The sequence below is a fragment of the Balaenoptera borealis genome (genome assembly GCF_965194805.1).
Source record: "Balaenoptera borealis genome assembly, chromosome: 12".
NCBI lineage: Eukaryota > Metazoa > Chordata > Mammalia > Artiodactyla > Balaenopteridae > Balaenoptera > Balaenoptera borealis.
Window position 1 is genome coordinate 88,878,632 of NC_138869.1, and position 20,782 is coordinate 88,899,413.

The window sequence follows — 20,782 nt, forward strand, 5'->3', positions numbered from 1 at the left end:
TGCGAGTTCCTAAAGCAAGTTTGCTTCAAAATCCAGCTGTGGTAGTTGGGTCAAGTTTTCTGGGAAACATCGGAAGTTATAGAATTTGGTGCCTCTAGTACTGCCCAGAGAACTGCAAGGCTATTGGGCTGTTTTACTAGAACCCAAAGGGTTTATTCTGAGCCATTTCAAGTCCTTTCGTCAAAGGAGTGTTTCTTGTTTACTCACCATCTAGGACATCAGCAAGAAATGAGTAATAATTTATAATTTATCTCTATAATTTCGTTATTTTGGAATGTTATATGAATGAGATCATACAGTATGTAACCTTTTGAGATTGACTTTATTTTCACACAACATAATTCCCCAGAGATCCGTCCAAGTTGTTGCATGTATGAGTAGCTTGTTCCTTTTTATTGTTGAATAGTATTCCATGGTATGGATAAACAACAGCGTATTTAACATTCACCTATTAAAGGACATATTAGTGTCTTTCCAAGCTTTGACCACTACAAAATAAACAAATCAAAAACAAATAAACAAAACCCTGGTATAAACATTCACCCGCAGGTTTTCGTGTCAATGTAAATTTTCATTTCTCTGGGATGGATGCTCAGTAGTGGGAGAGCTGGATCACACAGTAAGCATATGTTTAGTTTTTTAAGAAACTACCAAAATATTTTCCTCCACCTTCATGCCAGCATTTAATTTTTCTCACTATTTTTAATTTTAGTTGCCTAATAGGTATATATCAACATCTCATCATAGTCTTAATCTCATTTCTCTAATGGTTATTAATGTTAAACAGCTTTTCATGTGCTTTGCTTGCCATCTGTATGTCTTCTGTGAAATGTCTCTGTGACTTTTGCCCATTTTTTAATGGGATAATTTGGGTTTGGGTTTTTGTTGTTGTTGTTGTTTTTAACTATTGAGCTTGGAAAGCTCTTTATATACTCTAAAAATAAGCCTTTTGTCATATATATAGTTTGCATATATTTCTTTTATGTCTATAGTTTGTCTTTTTATCCTTTCCACAGGGACTTTCACAAAACAGAAGTTTTTACTTTTGATGAGATTTACCAACTTTTTCTTTTCTGGATCATTTGGGTTTCATTTTTGCCTAGCTCTAGATCCCAAATATTTTTATATCTTTTCTTCTAAAAGGTTCATAGATTTATATTTTACATTTAAATCTACCATCCATTTTGAGTTACTTTTTGTAAGTGGTTTGAGGCTTAAGTGGAGGTTCTTATTTTTGCCTAGTGCTCCATCATAATTTGTTGAAAAAACTATTCTTCCTTCATTGTATTTCTCTTCATCATTGTCAAAAATCGGTTGGCCTTACTTGTGTGGGACAATTTGTGGGTTCTCTGTTTTGGTCCACTGATACATTTATCTATTCCTTTCCTGTTACTATACAGCCTTGATTACTGTAATACATAATAAATCTTGAAATTGAGGAGAGTGATTCTTCTCACTTTATTCTTCTTTTTCAAAATTATTTTAGACATTGTGGTTCCTTTACCTGGCAGCTATTAGTTTTAGGAGGTCTTTTGGTTTTTTTGCTTTGTTTTGTTTGTAGATTCCTTGTTTTCTTCTACACAGACCATCATGTCATCTTTGAACAGAAGGAATTTTGTTTCCTTCTTTCAGATCCATATGCCTTTAGTTTCTTTTTCTTGCCTGATTGTGCAATGGAGGACTTCAAAGTGAAGTTGAATTTAATGGTGAGGATGGATATCTTTGCCTTGTTCCTGACCTTATGGGGAGGCACTGAGTCTCTCTTCATTAGTTATGGTGTTACCTGTAGGATATCTGTAGATGCCCTTCATTAGACACAGAAAGTTCTCTTCTACTAGTCTGTTGAGAGTTTTTAATCAGATAAGGTTGATGAATTTTGTCAAATGTTTTTTCTGCATTCACTGATGTGATCATGTTGTTTTTCTTTATACCGTTAATATGGTGGGTTACACTGATCGATTTTGAATATTGAACCAGTCTTACATTCTTTGATCTACATTGCTGGACTTGATTTGCTAATATTGTATCAATGTTCATAAGGAATATTGGTCTAGTTTTTGTTTGTACTGTTTTTGTCTGATTTTAGTAGTAGGGTAATTTTGGACTCATAAAATGAGTTGGGAAGTATTTTATCTTCTTTTATATTCTGGAAGAGATTGTGTGAAATCAGTGTTATTTCTTCTTTAAACATTCGGTAGAATTCTCCAGTGAAACCATCTGGATCTAGCGGTTTCATTTCCTGAAGGGTTTTAATTACTATTTCAGTTTCTTTAAGATATAAGAATATTTAATTTCTATAATTTATCTTAGATGAATTCTGCTAGTTTCTATTCCCTTATTATCATTTTAATAGTCTGTTATTTTATCCCCTGTTTTGAGATTGGTAATTTGTGTCTTCTCTCTTTTATTATCAGTCTTGATACAGCTTTTTCAATTGTACTGGTCTTTTTAAAAGACTTTTTGTTTCAGTGATTTTTCTGTTTTAATCTCATTGAGTTCTCCTCTTGTTTTTATTTTCTTTATGCTTAATTGAACTTACTTGCTCTTCTTTTTCCATGTCTTAACATTGAAACTTAGATTAATGATTTGAGAACTTTTACCTTCTCTGATATAAACATTTAGTGCTAAATTTCCCTCTAAGCATGGCTTTCATTGCATTCTACAAATTTTTTAAATTAAACTTTTTTATTTTGAGATCATGGTAGATTCACATGCAGTTGTAAGAAATAATGCAGAGACATACCATGCACCCTTTACTCAGTTTCCCCCAAAGGTAACATCTTGCAAAACTTAGTACAATATCACAACCAGGCTATTGCTATTGATTTAATCAGGATATAGAATATTGCCATCACCACAAGGATTTCTCTTGTTGCCTTTTTATAGCCACAGATACTTCTCTGCTACCACCTCCTCAACTCTTGGGCCACTAATATATTCTCTGTTTCTTATGTCATTTCAAGAATGTACTATAAATTGAATTTATAGTAGGTAATCTTTTGGAGTTGGCTTTTTTTTTAATAGACTTTATTTTTTAAAGCAGTTTTAAGTTTAAAGCAGAAAAATTGTGCAGAAAGTACAGCGACTTCTCATATACCTCCTCTTCTTCTACATTAGTGTGGTACATTTGTTACAATTAATGAACCACTATTGATATGTTATTATTAATTAAAGTCTATAGTTTGTGTTAGGATTCACTCTTTTTTTTTTTTTAAAGAATTTTTTTAAATTTATTTTATTTTATTATTTATGGGTGTGTTGGGTCTTCGTTTCTGTGCGAGGGCTTCCTCTAGTTGCGGCAAGTGGGGACCACTCTTCATCGCGGTGCGCGGGCCTCTCGTTATCGTGGTCTCTCTTGTTGCAGAACACAGGCTCCAGACGCGCAGGCTCAGTAATTGTGGCTCACGGGCCTAGTTGCTCCGCGACATATGGGATCTTCCCAGACTGGGGCTCGAACCCGTGTCCCCTGCATTGGCAGGCAGATTCTCAACCACTGCGCCACCAGGGAAGCCCTAGGATTCACTCTTTATGTTGTAAAGTTCTATGGGTTTTGACAAATGCATAATGTCGTGTATCTACCTTATAGTATCATACAGAGTGGCTTCCCTGCCCTAAAAATCCTGTGTGCTCCACCTGTTCATCCTTGCCCCCTCCCACCCCCAAACCCTGGCAGCTGCTGGCCTTTTTACTATCTCTATCGTTTTACCTTTTCCATGATATTATTAGTTGGATTCATACAGTATGTAGTCTTTTCAGACTGGCTTCTTTCACTTAGCAGTATGCATTTAAGATTCCTCCATGCCTTTCCATGGCTTGATAGTTCATTTCTTTTTATCACTGAATAATACTCCATTGTATGGGTGTAACATAGTTTATTTATCCATTCACCTGTTGAACAACATCTTGGTTGTTTCCAGTTTTTGGCAATTGTGCATAAAGCTGCTATAAACATTTTGTGTGTATGTGTGTGAATGTACATATAAACTCATTTGGATAAATACCTAGGAGCACTGTTACTGGATCAAATAGCCAATATTTACTATTGTAAGAAACTGTGTCTTCCAAAGTGGCCATACCATTGTGTGTTACAAACAGCAATGAATGGGTGTTCCTGTTGCTTCATCTCCTACTTAGCATTTGGTATTGTCAGTGTTTTGGATTTTGGTCATTCTAATAGGTGTGAGATAATAGTGGTATCTCACTGTGGTTTTAATTTGCAGTTCCCTAATAACATATGGTATTGAATACCTTTTCATGTGCTTATTTGCTGTCTGTATACCCTTTTTGGTGAAATGTCCCTTCATGGTTTTTGCCCATTTTCTAATTGGATTCTTTAACATTTTCTAACTGTTGAATTTTGGAAGTTCTTTATATATTCTAGATACTAGCCCTTTATCAAATATGTATTTTGCAACTATTTTCTTTGAACCAGTATCTTGTCTTTTCATCCTCTTAACAGAGTGTATTTCTTATGGTCGCCGTAACAGATTTTCACAAACTGGGTAGTTTAAAACAACAGAAATTTGTTCTCATGTAATATTGGCAGGACGAAGTCCAAAATCAGGTGCTGGCAGAATTGGTTCTTTCTGGATGCTCTGAGAGATAATTTGTCCCATGCTTCCCTTCTAGTTTCTGGTGGCTTCCAGGAATCTTTTGTGTTGCTTGATTTGTAGCTGCATCTCTTCAATCTCTGCCTTCATCTTCCACGCAATGTTCTCTTCTGTGTGTCTTCTCTTCTGTCTCTTATAAGAATACTTGTTATTGGACTTAGGCCCTACTGGGGCCCTTGAGATGATCTGAGATCTTGGATAACCCAGAATGAACACAGATACCAACTAGAATCCAAGCAGAACCTGAAAGGTTGGGATTAAGGAGAATCAGAAGAAAGGTATCAGGAATGAAATGACTTATATCACACAGGATTTATTTTTTATATTTCTTTATGGTAACAAGAGGAGAGACTATTCATTTGGGAAAACCTAAATTTTGCTGCCAGATTTTTTTAAGGGGGAAACTGTGATCTAATATCACTATTATATTTCAGTGAATGCAGCAAGCTTAGTTCTTATTTCCAGCATCATGTTATTTGGGTGCCATTAGTATATGATGGTCATATATTATTGGTTGATTAACAGACTGATGAGTTTAGTTGGACCATGTAAGAAAGTAAAGTTCAAGATCAAAAGACAAGAGGGTGTCACTTTTATTTCTACTGGGTAGAAAGGGCTTGGAGGCAAACTTAGTTAAATGTGATCCAGGTCTGATAAAATTTCAAGATTTTAGATGACTCATTGGGTAAGAGAAGGAACCATGAGTGACAGATTGACATTATCTCACTGCCCTCATACGGATTCTGGCAATAGAGGTAAGGATTGAAAAGATGACTCCATGGAATGGATCCCCACCCAGAAAGGATGACCCCATCAGAATGTTCTGATGATCCACAAATACTCTCAAAGGGCCAGCCATACTCCTTTTTAGGTGTTAAATTTGTCTTTTAGTTGCCTTATATCATTAGAAGAAGGAGGAAAATTCCATCCCTTAACTAAATTTCATCCTTCTCCTCTGCCTCTCTCTCCTTTATTCTGTATTTATCTCTCAGTGGTACACCATGATTAAAAACAAGGTCATTTTCATTTCAGTACTAAAAAAAGTACTGAGATGAAGGACCCAGATTAATGACCAAACACATTTCATTGACAGTGGTGCTGGACAGAGTGTTTTCGTTGTGCCAAGTTGAAAGCTGTCCCTTGAATTTGCCAGACAAATGTGCTTGCAAGTGAAACACGTAGTTGAATATATTAAGGAAAAATAGGGGAGACATTAAAAGTAGCCTGAATAACCCTGAGAACAGAAAGAAAAGCTACTGGGACTAAGTCCTTAGAGAGTGGAATCTCAGCAGCCACAGAATTTTTTTCTGATGTTGCCTTCATTTTCTTAATTTGGTCTAAGAACAAGAGATTAGCCACTGACAGTTCTAGATTAATTTTCTAAAGTCTTCAGATTGCCCTGCACCTGTACAAATGCGTCCCTTCGATTTCCAGGTCTGAGAATCCCAGGAAAGATTGGGTGGCATTCCCACTCTTTGAACGAATATTTTGGCCAGAGAGTGCAGTTTCTTTATTGGCTAAACCTGTGTGCCTCATGAGCTGCTTGGATCAGCCAGCCATTCCTATCATTTCAGCGTTCCAAACAGCAAATCATGAACCATTTGTGAAATAGGATACTCAAGAGAACAGTTGAACAAAATGGAATAATTAAGAACAGTAATCTCCGAATCCTTCCACAGTGGCATATTGTTTATGAAAACTTTTAAGTTATTTGTATGCATGTGTATTTCTGAGTGTGATTTTGCTCATATAGTAAAACAGATTTCTTAATGTGTTGTAGTAAAAAAAAGAAAAAGAAAAACTCACTGTACTGCATTGAATATAAATTTGTGTATTTGAATTCTGTCAGTGCTGCTGATGCTTGTGTAACTCATTACTCACAGCAGTAAGGCAGTTTCCCCTGTTTTGCGTAATAGACTGCATTAGCGCATGATTGCTCACTTAACCCCTGGGCTCCTCATCTACCCATTTAGATAGTAATCAGATGTACTTATTTCCCCCTCTGGGCTTCAGCATCAAGCTTCATTTATCCTTGTTTCTCCTGATTTCATTTGTCTTTAACCCCCCTTCTTCTCCCCAATTTTTCCATAGTCTGATTCCAGTGGAATATTACAATTCTTTTACTAAGTGTTTGCTATGGCTTTCTGAAATTATAAATGAAAAACTGCTATCAATCACCAAAAAGTCCGATTTTATTTTACTTATTAAAATGACTTCTCATATAACAGTTTAGATGAACTGAGGATAATAGATTAATACCAGCATTAAAATTTTTTTTTTTAATTTTTATTCTATTTTGGAGTGTAGTTGATTAACAAATGTTATGTTAGTTTTCGGTGTACAGCATAGTGATTGAGTTATACGTGTATCTATTCTTTTTCAAGTTCTTTTCCCAGTTAGGTTATTACAGAATATTGAGCAGAGTTCCCTGTGACATACAGTAGGTCCTTGCTGGTTACCTATTTTAAATATAGCAGTGTGTATATGTCAGTCCCCAACTCCCAATCTATCCCTCTCCCCTACTTTTTCCCCTCTCCCCCCTCCCCCATAACCATAAGTTCATTCTCTAATTCTGTGAGTCTGTTTCTGTTTTGTAAATAAGTTCATTTATATCATTTTCTTCTGGATTTCACATGTAAGAGATATCATATGATGTTTGTCTTTCTCTGTCCAACTTACTGCACTTAGTATGATAATCTCCAGGTCCATCCATGTTGCTGCATATGGCATGATTTCATCCTTTTTAATGGCTAATATTCCATTGTATATATGTACCACATCTTCTTTATCCATTCATCTGTTGATGGACATTTAGGTTGCTTCCATGTCTTGGCTATTGTAAATAGTGCTTCAGTGAACACTGGGGTGCATGTATCTTTTTGAATTATGGTTTCCTCCGGATATATGCCCAGGACTGGGATTGCTGGATCATACGGTAGCTCTATTTTTAGTTTTTTAAGGAATCTCCATACTGTTCTCCATAGTGGCTGTATCAATTTACATTCCCACCAACAGTGTAGAATGTACTGTTGGTGGGAATGTAAACCAACCTTTTCTCCACACCCTCTACAGCACTGATTATTTCTAGACTTTCTGATGATGGCCATTCTGACTGATGTAAGATGATATCTCATTGTAGTTTTGATTTGCATTTCTCTAATAATTAGCGATGTTGAGCATCTTTTCATGTACCTCTTGGCCATCTGTATATCTTCTTTGGAGAAATGTCTATTTAGGTCTTCTGCCCATTTTTTGATTGGGTTGTTTGGTTTTTTGATATTGAGCAGCGTGAGCTGTTTGTAAATTTTGGAGGTTAATCCCTTGTCGGTCGTATTGTTTGCAAATTTTTCTCCCATTCTGTGGGTTGTCTTTACGTTTTGTTTATGGTTTCCTTTGCTGTGCAAAAGCTTTTGAGTTTAATTAGGTCCCATTTATTTATTTTTGTTTTTATTTCCATTACTCTAGGAGATGGATCAAAAAAGATATTGCTGCGATTTATGTCAAACAGTGTTCTGCCTATGTTTTCCTCTAAGTTTTTTAGTATCCGGTCCTACATTTAAGGCCTTTAATCCATTTTGAGTTTATTTTTGTGTATGGTGTTAAAGAATGTTCTAATTTCAACACCAGCATTTTGAAGTAGCTATAATTAATATTACATTGAATATAAATGACTCATTGAAATGCTATTTTTTTTGAAACTTGGTCACAGCTCCTTTTCTGAAAGATGGCTCTGAAGAGAACTGTTGATTTCCAATATAATTATTTCCCAGTTAATTGTGAAGCATTACCCTGCAGGTGTTACTTGCACCTAGTTTTATTTTCCTTCTGTTACAGCAGAATCCTTTCAGTATTTCTAAATGATTTGTCTAACATAGTCCAGAATAATATTAAAATATAATGATAAGAAAAAGTCTGCTAACAGTAACTACTATTATTCCTCTAAGAAACAAAAACTATCCAACTAAACATACTAGCAAATGTTAAGCATCTTCTGAGTTTAACAAGACTATTTTTCCCTTTGGCTTTATAAAGTGAATTGCTTGCTTTGACTCAACATTGAAACAACCTCACATTCTTAGATCCCCATTTGTCATTGTTTGGTAATTTTTTAATGGGCTGCCAAAGTTAGTTCACATTTAATGGAGATTTATGGGTTATTTAAAACTTATATCGCACTGCAGTTAGTAGCATGCTTTTTTCATTAGATTTTATATTTCTTCAAAAATATACTTTTTTTCATAATCTGGAACCACTTCCTTAGCCATAGATTTCTATTTTCCTTAAATATCTAAGAGGATGGTAGCTCATCGATGACTTTTTTTCCCATTTATCTTAGTCCTCACTGCTTTCTAGGTTCAATTTAAGCAATTTATATTTTTCCAGAAACTCTTATATTTCATCATTATTTTTAAATGTGTTAACATAGTTTTTTTAAAACTGTGTTTTTGTAATTTTAGAACACTTCAATTCTATATATAGGTTTGGGTATACGTTTATAGACAAGAGTAGTGTTCAAATTTTGGGTCTAAATTTTAACTTGGCAACTGTTTAAGGAATTTTTAAATTATAAACATGTAGATCTTTGTTTTGTGCTGTGTTTGGAAATTTTTGATGCTTTCATTTTCGTACAAGAATTTTGTATTTGGCTGCTTTCTTATTTGTCAGTTGTCTCTGTGGGTGTTTACTCATAGGCAGTGCTAAAGGATCAACAAAATATTTTGCTTCATTTTCAGTGGTTAAATCTGTTGAATTCAGTGCCTACTATTCCTGAATAATTGGTGGTAGAAAGCTGCCTTGTCACATTACTTACCCACTCTAATATTGATAGTATTTTACCATAAAAATGGTATGTCTTGTTTGAGATTTATCCTACACACTATCAACCTGTTTGCTGTTTTTCACGTAATTAGCTGTCAAGTATGTCTTTTATCTTTTGGCTTAGCATGTCATGCTTAGAGATTTCAGGACATGGAACCATCCTAGAACTCTTGGAAATCCCTTGCTAGAAAGCACTTGAGAGAACAAGAAGCCGTGATGCATGCTCATTTGTTAGCTGCTTGGCTGACATTCTGTAGACATGCTCTCCAAACGTGAGTTAAGCCAAAAGCTGCAACTTCACAAGTCTTTCTTTGCTTCTAACCCATTCATTTAGTCTAATTTTATCCTCACTAAAGATTATGCGTCTTAATTCTTTTTCTTCGGAATTGTGTTCATTGTCAGAACAGTCCTAAATTTGCTCCTTTCCCCAAGGAGAATGGCATCTCCTCCAACCCCACCCCTATCCCGCCAGAAGCCCGCCAGAATGTTTGCTCTATCTACCCTAAAATGTAAAAACTTTACACCCAAGTTCACGAGTTTTGTTGTAAAAATTTTTATGAAGTTAAACTGTTTCAGAGGTGTCAGTCACCGGAGCTAGATACTTTCCAGAGTTCTGTTAGCGTTAGGAGTTGTGGTCAGTTCTTTTTTGGTGCCAGTCACTGCTCTGTAGTCTCTTTGTAAACCTAAGCTGCTTCTCAGTAATTGTGAGCGGCTTTGGTTTCAGTTTGGGGCTTTTCTCCTTTAGACGTTCAGGTTACTTGCTTGGCTTTGCAATTTGTGAGGTGTTACTTGCACTGGACCTTGTGGTGGTGGCTCTCGGTCTTCTTGGGCAGCAGCACCGCCTGGATGTTGGGTAGGACGCCGCCTTGCGCGATGGTCACACCGCCCAGCAGCTTGTTGAGTTCTTCGTCATTACGGATGGCCAGCTGCAGGTGACGCGGGATGATGCGCATCTTCTTGTTGTCGCGGGCCGCGTTGCCCTCCAGCTCCAGGACCTCGGCCGTCAGGTACTCCAGCCACCGCTGCCAGGTAAATCAGCGCACCGGCCCCAATCCGCTCCATGTAATTGCCCTTGCAGAGAAGGTAGTGGACTCGGCCCACAGGGAACTGCAGGTCGGCTCTGGACGAACGACATTTGGCCTTAGTACGTGTCTTGCCACCCTGCTTGCCACGTCCAGACGTTACTATAAGAATACTGATCTGTTATAATGGGAAGAAATACCGTTAGGGTAGGTACGGTGGGTTGTGATTTACTATTTAATTGGCTGATACCCTTATATCCAATCAGAGAACCATACTGGAATCACCTCATTTGCATACACGCCACTACCCATTATCCAATCAGATGTGAGCTCCCCAATACGTCATCTGAGCTCCGCGCCTATAAATATCACGCTTCAGTAGAGCGATTGCTGCTGGTTTGCTGTCCTAAAGCTGTAGACTGAGAATGCTGGAGCAGAGTATTAAAGGTAGTGCTATTTCTAAGAGAGGCTTCAAGAAAGCCGTGATTAAAACTCAGAAAAAGGGGAAAAAGCGCAGCAGACGTCGCAAAGAAAGCTATTCACTTTATATCTATAAAGTACTAAAACAAGTTCATCCGAATGCTGGTATTTCTTCGAAGGCCATGAGCGTTATGAATTCTTTTGTTACTGATATGTTTGAGCGCATTGCGGGGGAGGCGTCCCGCCTGGTGCATTACAACAAGCGTTCGACCGTCACATCCAGGGAGATCCAGGCAGCAGTGCACTTGCTGCTTCCTGGGGAATTGGCCAAGCACGCGGTGTGTGAGGGCAGCAAGGCTGTCACTAAATACAGTAATTCCAAGTAAAGAGATTCAGCCACCAGACGATTTTTGTAACCCAAAGGCTCTTTTAAGAGCCACTTAACTTTCTAGAGAGTTGTAGGCTTTTTACTTGGTTGCTCAGTGTATGTGGGCAGGCTTACTCTTAGAGTGAGATATAGCTGTTACACTAGTAACTATTTATTAGATTCACTTTGCTGCCTTTAGTGTGGTTAAGAAATACGTAGGTAACTCGTCCGTCTCACGTGACTATTAGCCAGAATGATTTCAGGTGAAATCCCGGATCTCTTAAGCATGTCAAAGAATAGAGCTCTCTGAGTTGAAGGCAGCTCCTTTAAGTCTGTCTTAAGGGAGGATGGGCCGAGTGCCATGAGAAACGTGGCTTGCTCTTCTCTGGGGTATGTCCTGTTTTAAGTACTTTCTATCAAGAGACTGAAAGGGAACTTAAGCTGTGGAAAGACAAAGAACATAGGCAAGTTCAACATGGGAGCGTTAAGGCTGTTTTGCTTCCGCCCTACATTTTCTGTAGTGTGTGAAAATTCTTCCTATGGATCAGGTTAGATGCCCTGCAGCTGCTGAGATTTCGAGTCCAATAGTTCCTTGGTCTGGTGGTGTCATCTGTACATTATTGGGGTGTCTAAACGAGGCTGTTTGTTTAAAACAGCTTGATATTGGAGTGTGGAGGTCTTGCCATATCAAGTAATCCGTATTGGAGTCAAACAATCTGGCTAACCACAACCGACTGGCAAACAGAAGTAACACTGACTGAATTTTTGGGGGGCGTTACTTTTCTTCCAAGTTACAATAGGATCACTTGCATTTTGTTTTATGAGAGGATCATTAAATTGGTGTTTGTGTCCTATATTACTGGACTCCAATACTAACAAGTTCCAAATTGGGTCATAATGGGTGTTTATCAAGTCAGGGGACTTTGGGTGCAAGATCTACTCTGTCACGATCGTCTGGACTCTTAGCAGACAAGCATTAAAAAGTGACAAATGACACTGAAATTAACATTAAAAAAGATCAAATTATTACTACTTCCCACAAACCAGTGGTTTAGCTGGACTCAATTCGTTAATTTATATTTTTCATTCTTCCCTTTTAAAAACAAGATTTCGTGCTCATGTGTGTCTTCCTTACAGTTAAAAAATACCTTAGTATCATTTGGTAGAATATGTGTACTAAAACTCCACAGGAAAAAAAAAAAAAAGTGCCCTACATTTCTGCACAGTAACAGCCCCTACAAGAACCTCTGAATATCTTAACTGGGAATCATCCAAGGAGTTAACAGATGGGGCATCTGTGCCACATTGTCTGGGAGGGGAGGCATCATCTCCAAGCAGGGGTCCCAGCTGCCCTCATAAGACCTTGTGAAACAGCAGATGTCTGTATAGCTCCCAAATCCTTGTCAACTCTTGAGTTGAAAAGCATGCAGTTTTTCCACGCTGGTTTTTGCCTTAGCAGCATATGTTTAGATTCACCCATTTTGTTATGTGAATTAAGAGCTTGTTCCTTTCAATGGTTGACTAGTATTCCATTGTATGGATAAACCACAGTTTGTCTATCCATTCATCTAATGAAGTGATCTTAGTTGCTTCCACTTTTTAGCCGTTATGAATGAAGTTGTTATATAACTATTCACATGCAGGTTTTTGTGTGGACATAAGTTTTCAAATCAGTTGGGTAAGTATTATCAGGAGCACAGTTGCTGGATGGTAGGCTCAAGAGTATGTTTAGCTTTATAAGAAACTGTCAAACTGTCTTCCAAAGTGGCTGTGCCATTTTGCATTACTACCAACAATGAATGAGAGTTCCTGTTGCTCCATAGCCGCCTCAGCATTTGGTAATGTACGATATTTTGGATGTTATCCATTCTAATCGATGTTTAATATCTCATTGTTTTAATTTGCATTTTCCTAGTAAATGATATTGAGGATCTTTTGGTATGCTAATTTACCATCTGTAAATTTGTTTGGGGAAGTGTCTGTCCAGTTCATTTGCCCATTCTTTAATTGGGTTATTTTCTTATTGTTTAGTTACAAGCATTCTTTTTTCTATTTTCTTGGACACAAGTCCTGTTTCAGATAAATGATTTGAAAATATTTTCTCCTGGTCTGTGGTCTATTTTTACAGTATCCTAGCAGAAGTTTTTAATTTCACAAATGTCTGGTAGAAATATAATGCAAGCCACAAATACTGATCACATATGTCACGTTAAACGTTCCAGTACCCACATAGCATAAAAAAAAGTGAAGTTAATTTTAATCCAATATTTTGTTTAGTCCAGTTTATCTAAAATGTCAATGTGTAATAAGGGTTAAATTATAATAATTTACATTTTTAAAAATTAGGACTTTGAAATTCAATGTGTGTTTTATACTTACAGCATATCTCATGCAATATTTCAAGTGCTCAGTAATCACATCTGGCTAGTGGCCACCATATTGGACACTGTAGCACTAAACTCTTTCTCTAGGCAACCTAAGTCATACCCTTGCTCTAAATACCTACAGCAGATGATTCACAAATTATATCTGCAGTCCAGGGCTCTCCATGAACTGCAGACCAGTAACTGCTTACTTAATATCACCACCCTGATGGTGCTCATCCATCTCAAACAATTTCTCTCCACAAGGGTTTCCAATGTATCCTGACAGACCTGTTGTCAAATTCCAATGTTCCCTATATCCATGGGGCCACCCCAATCACATGGTTGTCCAAGCCAGAAATGTATTTTTTCCTTGATAGTACCTCTGTTCAACCTCCATTTCAATCTTTTGACAACATATGGAGATTTTATTTCCTAAATATTTTATTATTATCTGACTTCTTTTGTCATCTCCACTGCCACCATTTTTGTCCAAGCCCCCATCATCTCTCACCTGGGTTACTGTCTCTAACTAGACTCACTGCTCCTAGTGTTTTCTTTCTAAAATCCACTCTCCACACAACTGACAAAGTAATCTTAGATAAGAAAAATATGGTCACTAACCCTTAACTGAAAGTTAGCATTTCTTTTAGTTTTGAATATAGCAAATAGACCAGTCTCATTAGCTATACCTGTGACTTTATTGTCAATGAAAACCATAGCCATAGTCCTAGCACTTAACCATGGTTACAGATATATCAAAATATTGTTTATGCTCATCCCAACCTCAGATTATTATAATTTTGATCTTGCTATTTGAAGCACAAATAAAGAAGCACAAATATTACTGTATCAAACAATATTTTTAAAACTGTTTCAACCTGGCATTGTTTTATTATTAAAATTCATATTTTACTTTATGTATTTAGAAATTTATTTTAAGAAGATGTATATAGGGTCAACTAGACTTTCAAAGAAATTCATAATACAATAAAAGCTAAGAACCCCTGTTTAAGGATTCCAGCAAATACCTTACATATAAAGTAGACTAGAGACAGATGATATAAAAATCAGATGGCAGAATTCCACTAATAATCCAGCTGGGAGCAGATAACTGAATCTTCCTTAGCTGTTAGACTGATTCCTTCATCAAGGATGCCAATTCTACAGCCACAGGATACTGGGGTTACTAGGGTATCCCACTCAATTCATGCATGTGTGTCTGCTGGAAAAACACATCTTGATTATCATTGTTTTTATCACTGAAACAATTTCTCACATTACTTCTGCTAACCATCAGCCCTCTAGTGTGACTGGAGATGAAGAGCTAAAGAACTTGTAGTGGGTGAAAAGAACTTGTAGTGGGTCAAATGATGACTAACCTCTTCTGGAGAGTAAATTCCTCATTAGGAAAGTCCATTTATTAGTTTCCTAGGGCTGCTGCAACAATTTACCAAAATCTGGTTGGCGTAAAACAGAAATATATTCTTGCACTGTTTTGGAGGCCAAGAAGTCCAAAACCACAGTGTCAGTAGGGCTGATTCCTTGTGGAGGCGCTGAGGGAGAATCTGTTCTATGCCTCTTACCTGGCTTCTGGTGGCAGCTGGCAATCTTCGGTGTTCCTTGGCTTGCAGCTGCATCACTCCAATCTCTGCCTGCCTCAGTTTTCATATGGTCCTCCACTTTGCATCTCTGATGCCCCTCTCCCTTCTCTTATAAGCATACCCTAAATCCAGGATGATCTCATTTCAAGATTCTTAACTACACCCTATTTCCAAACAAGGGTCACATTCATAGGTGCCAAGGGTTAAGACTTGGACATGTCCTTTTTCAGGACACTCAACCTACTACACTTCACAGAGCCTAAGGTTTAGCTTAACATTGACTCACACAAAATTTACATCACGCTATCTGGATAGAAGTATTTTAGAGTAAATTACAGACAATACAAAGCTTTCCTTAGGCACCTTATTATCTCTCTCATTCATAATCAGCTGAAATGACCTCGTGTGTTTATATCTGCCTCACTAAACTAGAAAGGAAACAATGAGAGTAAGGACCTCCTCTCTTACACACACAAACACACACACTCTCTTTCTCTCTCTCTCTCTCAGTGAATGTTTGAAGAGTGAAGAAAAGGGAAACAATTTTTTTAAACCTTTTTGGAAAACAAAATAAGGAAAAATAACAAAATGCAGCCACTTGTCTATGACCAGCCCTGCACTGAAGAGCTAGCAGTGTCCACCTGCCGGAACAATGTAGTGGGGGCTTGATGTGGTCTAGCTCCCTCCGGCCCTGCTCCTTGGGAGGGTTTCCCTTGCCCGGTAGACCTCAGGGACCCATCTGAGATGAGAATAGAAAATCTCTTTTTTGAGGGCTACACCAGCCCTCTTTCTCCTTTTCTGAATTCAGAGGCACTGTGGTGGCTTTTGGGTAATTACAGCATCTGGGTTTCTAAACAGGCCTAGTTGCTCTGCCCTTTTTCCAGCCCTCATCTTACTGGCATCCATTATGTTCTCTGTTCTGCGGCACAACAAAACCACAGCCTAGAATCAGGGAAAGACAGCAAATGTCTCCCCTGCTTCATGGCAAATCTCAGTGGGTAACCATTGCAATGATTTTAGTGAAGTTAACAGCCAGATGTAGCTTAGGGAGAGTAGCACCTAAAGGATCTGCTTTCCCCAGTTCCGAAACCAAACCTTATCATATTTAAAGCAGAGTCCTAACTTTGCTGTGGCCCTTTTCTCAGAAAATTTTGTCTTGCCAGTCCTTTATAACTTAGGGATTGAGATGTGGGTGGACAAACAGCACCTTTCTTAAACATTTTAACCTAAAAAAAACCCAAAAAAACAAAAAAAATCCTGTGTTTTCTCTGCTTTCACATGAATTGTCTTGGACTAAAGCTTTACTCTTATTTCTCTGACATTATTAAAGTCTTTGAAGGTTGCAAACCCATCCCAACGTCCTGTGTTTGTCCCACCAAGTTCCGTAAAGCTGGGTCCTTGGTCTGCATTTGGTCTGCATCTCTGATGGAAGGAGAATTTGACCAGCTGCTTTGCTGGTCGATAACAGTGATTTCCAGGTTCCTAATAGGAAGTGAAGGAATCTGCTTTTTCTAGCGTCTCTCTCACATTAATGAAAATTCAGAATATATACAGAACTTGTGGGAATAAAGTGAAGCCTGGCTCAAAGGAAAAATGATAGATTTAAATGCTGCTTACATTAATAAATTAGAACGTGTAAATGCAGGCAGTCCTTCAGGTAGTGTGAAATCTTAAAAGTGACTATGCAAAGCAGTCTTAATAATCAATGGGAAAAATCATGATTGTTCCATGATCTTTAAAATTTTTTATCAAAACATTAAAAACTCACCATCTATCATAAATATAAAGGGAAGTGAAAAACTAATATTAAGGACATTGTAATTTTAAATATTAAAACAATGAGAATTAGTGTCATTTCTTTTTTAAAAACTTACCAAAAGTAGTTGAATGGTGCTTGATTTTTTTCTTATCATGTAACTTATGATACAGAGTGAGTGTCCTTCCTATGCTTTGGTGAATTGTCATGTTTCTTTCTAAGTTTGGATTAACTTCCAACATTTTATCCTTTGCATTTTTAATGCCATGAAATATCTCTGAGAATTCGTTTAATATGAAGTATTTTGCCAGTGTCACTTTCTTTGGAAAGTATTTATTGAAGTATAAACTGTAAATGATCCATTGGCAACCAGAGTTCAACAGAACATTAAATGAGTAACATATGATGCCCAAGCAGGGGGTTATATAAAAAAATGCAAAGATGACTATTAAGAAGTTTATTAAAATAACTCATCATAATATATATTAAAGAGGGAAGGCCTATGCTCATTCTTCAGAGATGCTCAAACGGCATTTTATAAATTTCAACATGCATTCTTAACAATTCTCAATAAAGCAGACATAGAATTCTTCCTCATTGTATGATATATCTAATGAGGAATAGTGCAGATCTTCCGCAAAGTGAGGGATAAAACAAGAATGGCCACCCTATTTAACATTGATATGAAGGTATGAGGCACTGAAATCAGGTGAAAGAAATTAGAAGTGAACTAATTGAAAGGAAGCAGTGAAATGTTTACTATTTTCAGACATCATTGCAAACATGTAAAACCCAACAGAATTCTATCAGAAAGCCAATGCAAAAATTAGTCAATTCAGTAAGATATAATAGGATATAAAAATGCACAAAAATCAGTACTTTCATATAAAACAAGATGCTGGAAGATATGAATTGGGAAATACACTACTTATGGAAATGAAAACAAAATACCTAGAGCTAAATGTAATAAATATGCCATACATATCAAGTAAACTGGTCCACATCAATCGCATTGTCCCAATTTCCCTTCAGATGAATGACTCAGGCAGCATCTGGGACTAGGCTGTCTTAGAAAAGGAACTTGAGAGGAAATCCTCTGGGGAGGCTTTCATTTGCTCTCAATTGGAAACGCAGGGAGATAGACTGTCTTCCTGCCACTACTTTGACCTGTGTGAACACTTGGAACTGTGACCAGCATGAGAGTGTAAAGCCAGGGTCGGGAAAAGAGCAGTAAGACTGCACAGCCTTGGAGCCTGGGCTCTGATCCATGATTGTTACCACTGATGTTTCTTTAATGCTTGTCTGAGTGGAGTCCAGGTGGTTCAGTAATACAGGACACCAACATCTTTTTAAGTGATTCATCATACAAAACACCCACAAATGATCACACCGTAATTTATAGGAAATATCAAAAAAGGAGTTTGTTACTGTTTTCTAATCAATTGTGGTTAGCCAAATTGCTGGCCTCCGGTATGAGACAGAAAGCAATATTCCCACATGCCAGCTCAACATGCCCTGGACAACGTAGGTCACCAGGGCAAAAAGACCCCAAGCTGAGGACCTCAAACCACCTGAGCTTTCAAACAACTTCACTGGCCTACAGGCTCCAAATTTTTCAGACACAGAAGTAGAAAAAAACAGGATAATGTCCCTTACACGATCTCTCCACAACTTCAGACCCTTTATAGAATCCTCAGTTATTTGTAGAGGCAAATGCATCTTTTATACTTTACAGCTCCTTCACTCTAAGAACACTCTGTATATGTTATTAACCATAAACTTCCCTGTAAGAAGCATTTTGAAGAATTTCTTTTGCCGCAGTTGACTTCTGAAAGACCGTTGGAGCCTCATGGGGGCTTCTTTACCGTAGAGAGTCAGTCACTAAATTACATACACCAGTTGAGTACTGAAGTTTACAATGTAAGTATCCTACTTAACGTTGAGTCCACAGCTCTCTTTCAGGAACATGAGTGGCTCTGAAAAGAGCCTTTGGGTTAACTGGAGCAGTGCTTATACTTCACAAGTTTACTTGGAGCTGGTGTACTTCGTAACAGCCTTGGTGCCTTCAGACACAGCGTGCTTAGCCAGCTCTCCTGGCAGCAACAGGCGGACGGCCGTTTGAATCTCCCTGGATGTGATAGTCGATTGCTTACTGTAATGGGCCAAGCGGGACGCCTCGCTTGAAATACGCTCAAAGATATCAGATACGAAACAATTCATGATACTCATGGCTTTCGAGGAGATACCGGTTTCCGGGTGCACTTGTTTCAGCACTTTATAGATATAAACCGAATAACTCTCTTTTCTGCATCTTTTGCGCTTCTTTCCTTCTTTATTTTGAGTTTTCGTAACAGCTCTCTTAAACCCTTTCTTCGAAACAGCAGTACTTCTTGAAGACAACTCTGGCATGATTAGTGTTAAGCTCTATAGTGTCAACAACCCTCGCGTTACAACTCAAACAGCTCCCGTCAACGCCAAGAAAACGAAGCGACCTACTGGCCCGAAAGGGTGGTATTTATAGGGGCAGCACTCAAGTGACGTGTGGAGAGGCCAGTATCTGATTGGATATCTGGGACTGTCGTGTATGTAAATGAGGTGATTCCTGTGAGCCTTTCTGATTGGATAGACGGCTATCAGCCAATCAGAAAGCAAAGCACACCCTACCGGCAGACTATAAATAGGCCCAGTCGAAGGGGTTATACTTTGCCGTACCGGTTTGGCACATCGCGTAGAGTTTATGTGTGGGCGTGGGGAACGAAGTGGTAAAGCTCGCGGCGAAAGTGAGTCTCGCCCATCCGGAGCGAGCTTGCAGTTTCCAGTGGGTCAGATCCATCTTCTGCTCCGCAGCGGTAAACTATGCGGAGTGCATTGGGGCTGGTTCGTCTGTGTATTTGGCAGCGGTGTTGGAGTCCCTAACGGTTCACGTCTTGGAGTCGGCGGGCAATGCCTGTCGCGACGACAAGGGGACGTGCATTAGCCCGGGCCACTTGCAGTTGGCAGTCCGCAATAGTGAGGAGCTCAACAATTTGCTGGGTGGTGTGGCTATCGCTCAGGGTGGCGTTTTGGAACAGCCACGCCGTGCTGCTGCCCGGGAAGACTGAGAGCCACCATCAGAAAGTGCAGAGCAAGTAATCCAAGCGGAAGTTACCAGGGAGCAGTCTAAACGTCTGACGAAGGAACAGAAACCAAAGGCTCTTTTCAGAGCCACTTAAATTATCATAGAGGGCTGTGCCTGGGCTGTCTGGGTCTGTGATTGTGACGTGTTCCAAAAGTAGACCGCCAAAAAGATCCGTTAATTGTGACTTTATCATGTTGATTCTAACACGTGAGGTTCTTCGCAGCTTTTTTATTACTGAAGGGCAAGTTCATGGGCCTTCAAGATGCCTTTCGGGTGAGAGAAAGAGAAAGCAAAGCTTCAGTATTCTAATACCCTTTTTAAGGCTCATTTTGATAAGTATTCGCGATGCCTATGGTTTAACACGTGCTTAGAAAATGTTTCTTAACATGTAATGTCCATCAAAAACCTAAATGGCACATGTGGGGGAGGGATACTAGTGTCTCACTAGAGGTAGGAGTGGGACATGGTGTATCATAGTTGGAATTATTAGGGAGGTTTTGTCAGCTGTTTCAAATGGTTTCATTTGATCTGTATTATAAACACCAAGAAAAATTGGAAAGTAAATGAACAGGTAGACTGTCATAAAATTACAGAAAATTCAGCAGTTTGCCTTATCTCAAGGAGAAAGTCTCACTGGTTATCTTTTTAAAGTCATTGTTAGACACGTGAGAGTTAAATACATAAGAAATACAGAAGCAGGTACG

The 20,782-nt window shown here is 38.2% G+C and overlaps 1 protein-coding gene and 2 pseudogenes across 3 annotated transcripts; 1 reads left to right on the forward strand and 2 right to left on the reverse strand.

Annotated features, from left to right (window-relative positions):
* Nucleotides 1-2,456: 2,456 nt before the first annotated feature.
* On the reverse strand, nt 2,457-10,762 carry LOC309608049 (histone H2A type 1-A pseudogene; annotated as a pseudogene). The gene is made up of 2 exons: nt 10,727-10,762; nt 2,457-10,628 (listed from the first exon to the last, which is right to left on the reverse strand). The product of its transcript is annotated as a histone H2A type 1-A pseudogene (transcript).
* On the forward strand, nt 10,573-11,256 carry LOC309607015 (histone H2B type 1-A pseudogene; annotated as a pseudogene). Its single transcript has one exon. The product of its transcript is annotated as a histone H2B type 1-A pseudogene (transcript).
* Nucleotides 11,257-18,983: 7,727 nt separating this feature from the next.
* On the reverse strand, nt 18,984-19,775 carry LOC309607014 (histone H2B type 1-A). Its single transcript, XM_082345002.1, has one exon. It carries the CDS (start codon nt 19,367-19,369, stop codon nt 18,986-18,988), a length of 384 nt encoding a protein of 127 aa, XP_082201128.1. The 5' UTR covers nt 19,370-19,775; the 3' UTR covers nt 18,984-18,985.
* Between the last annotated feature and the right edge of the window lie 1,007 nt (nt 19,776-20,782).

Coding starts and splice junctions, on each gene's coding strand:
- LOC309607014 (XM_082345002.1), bottom strand. CDS start 19,369: ATGCCAGAGTTGTCTTCAAGAAGTACTGCTGTTTCGAAGAAAGGGTTT.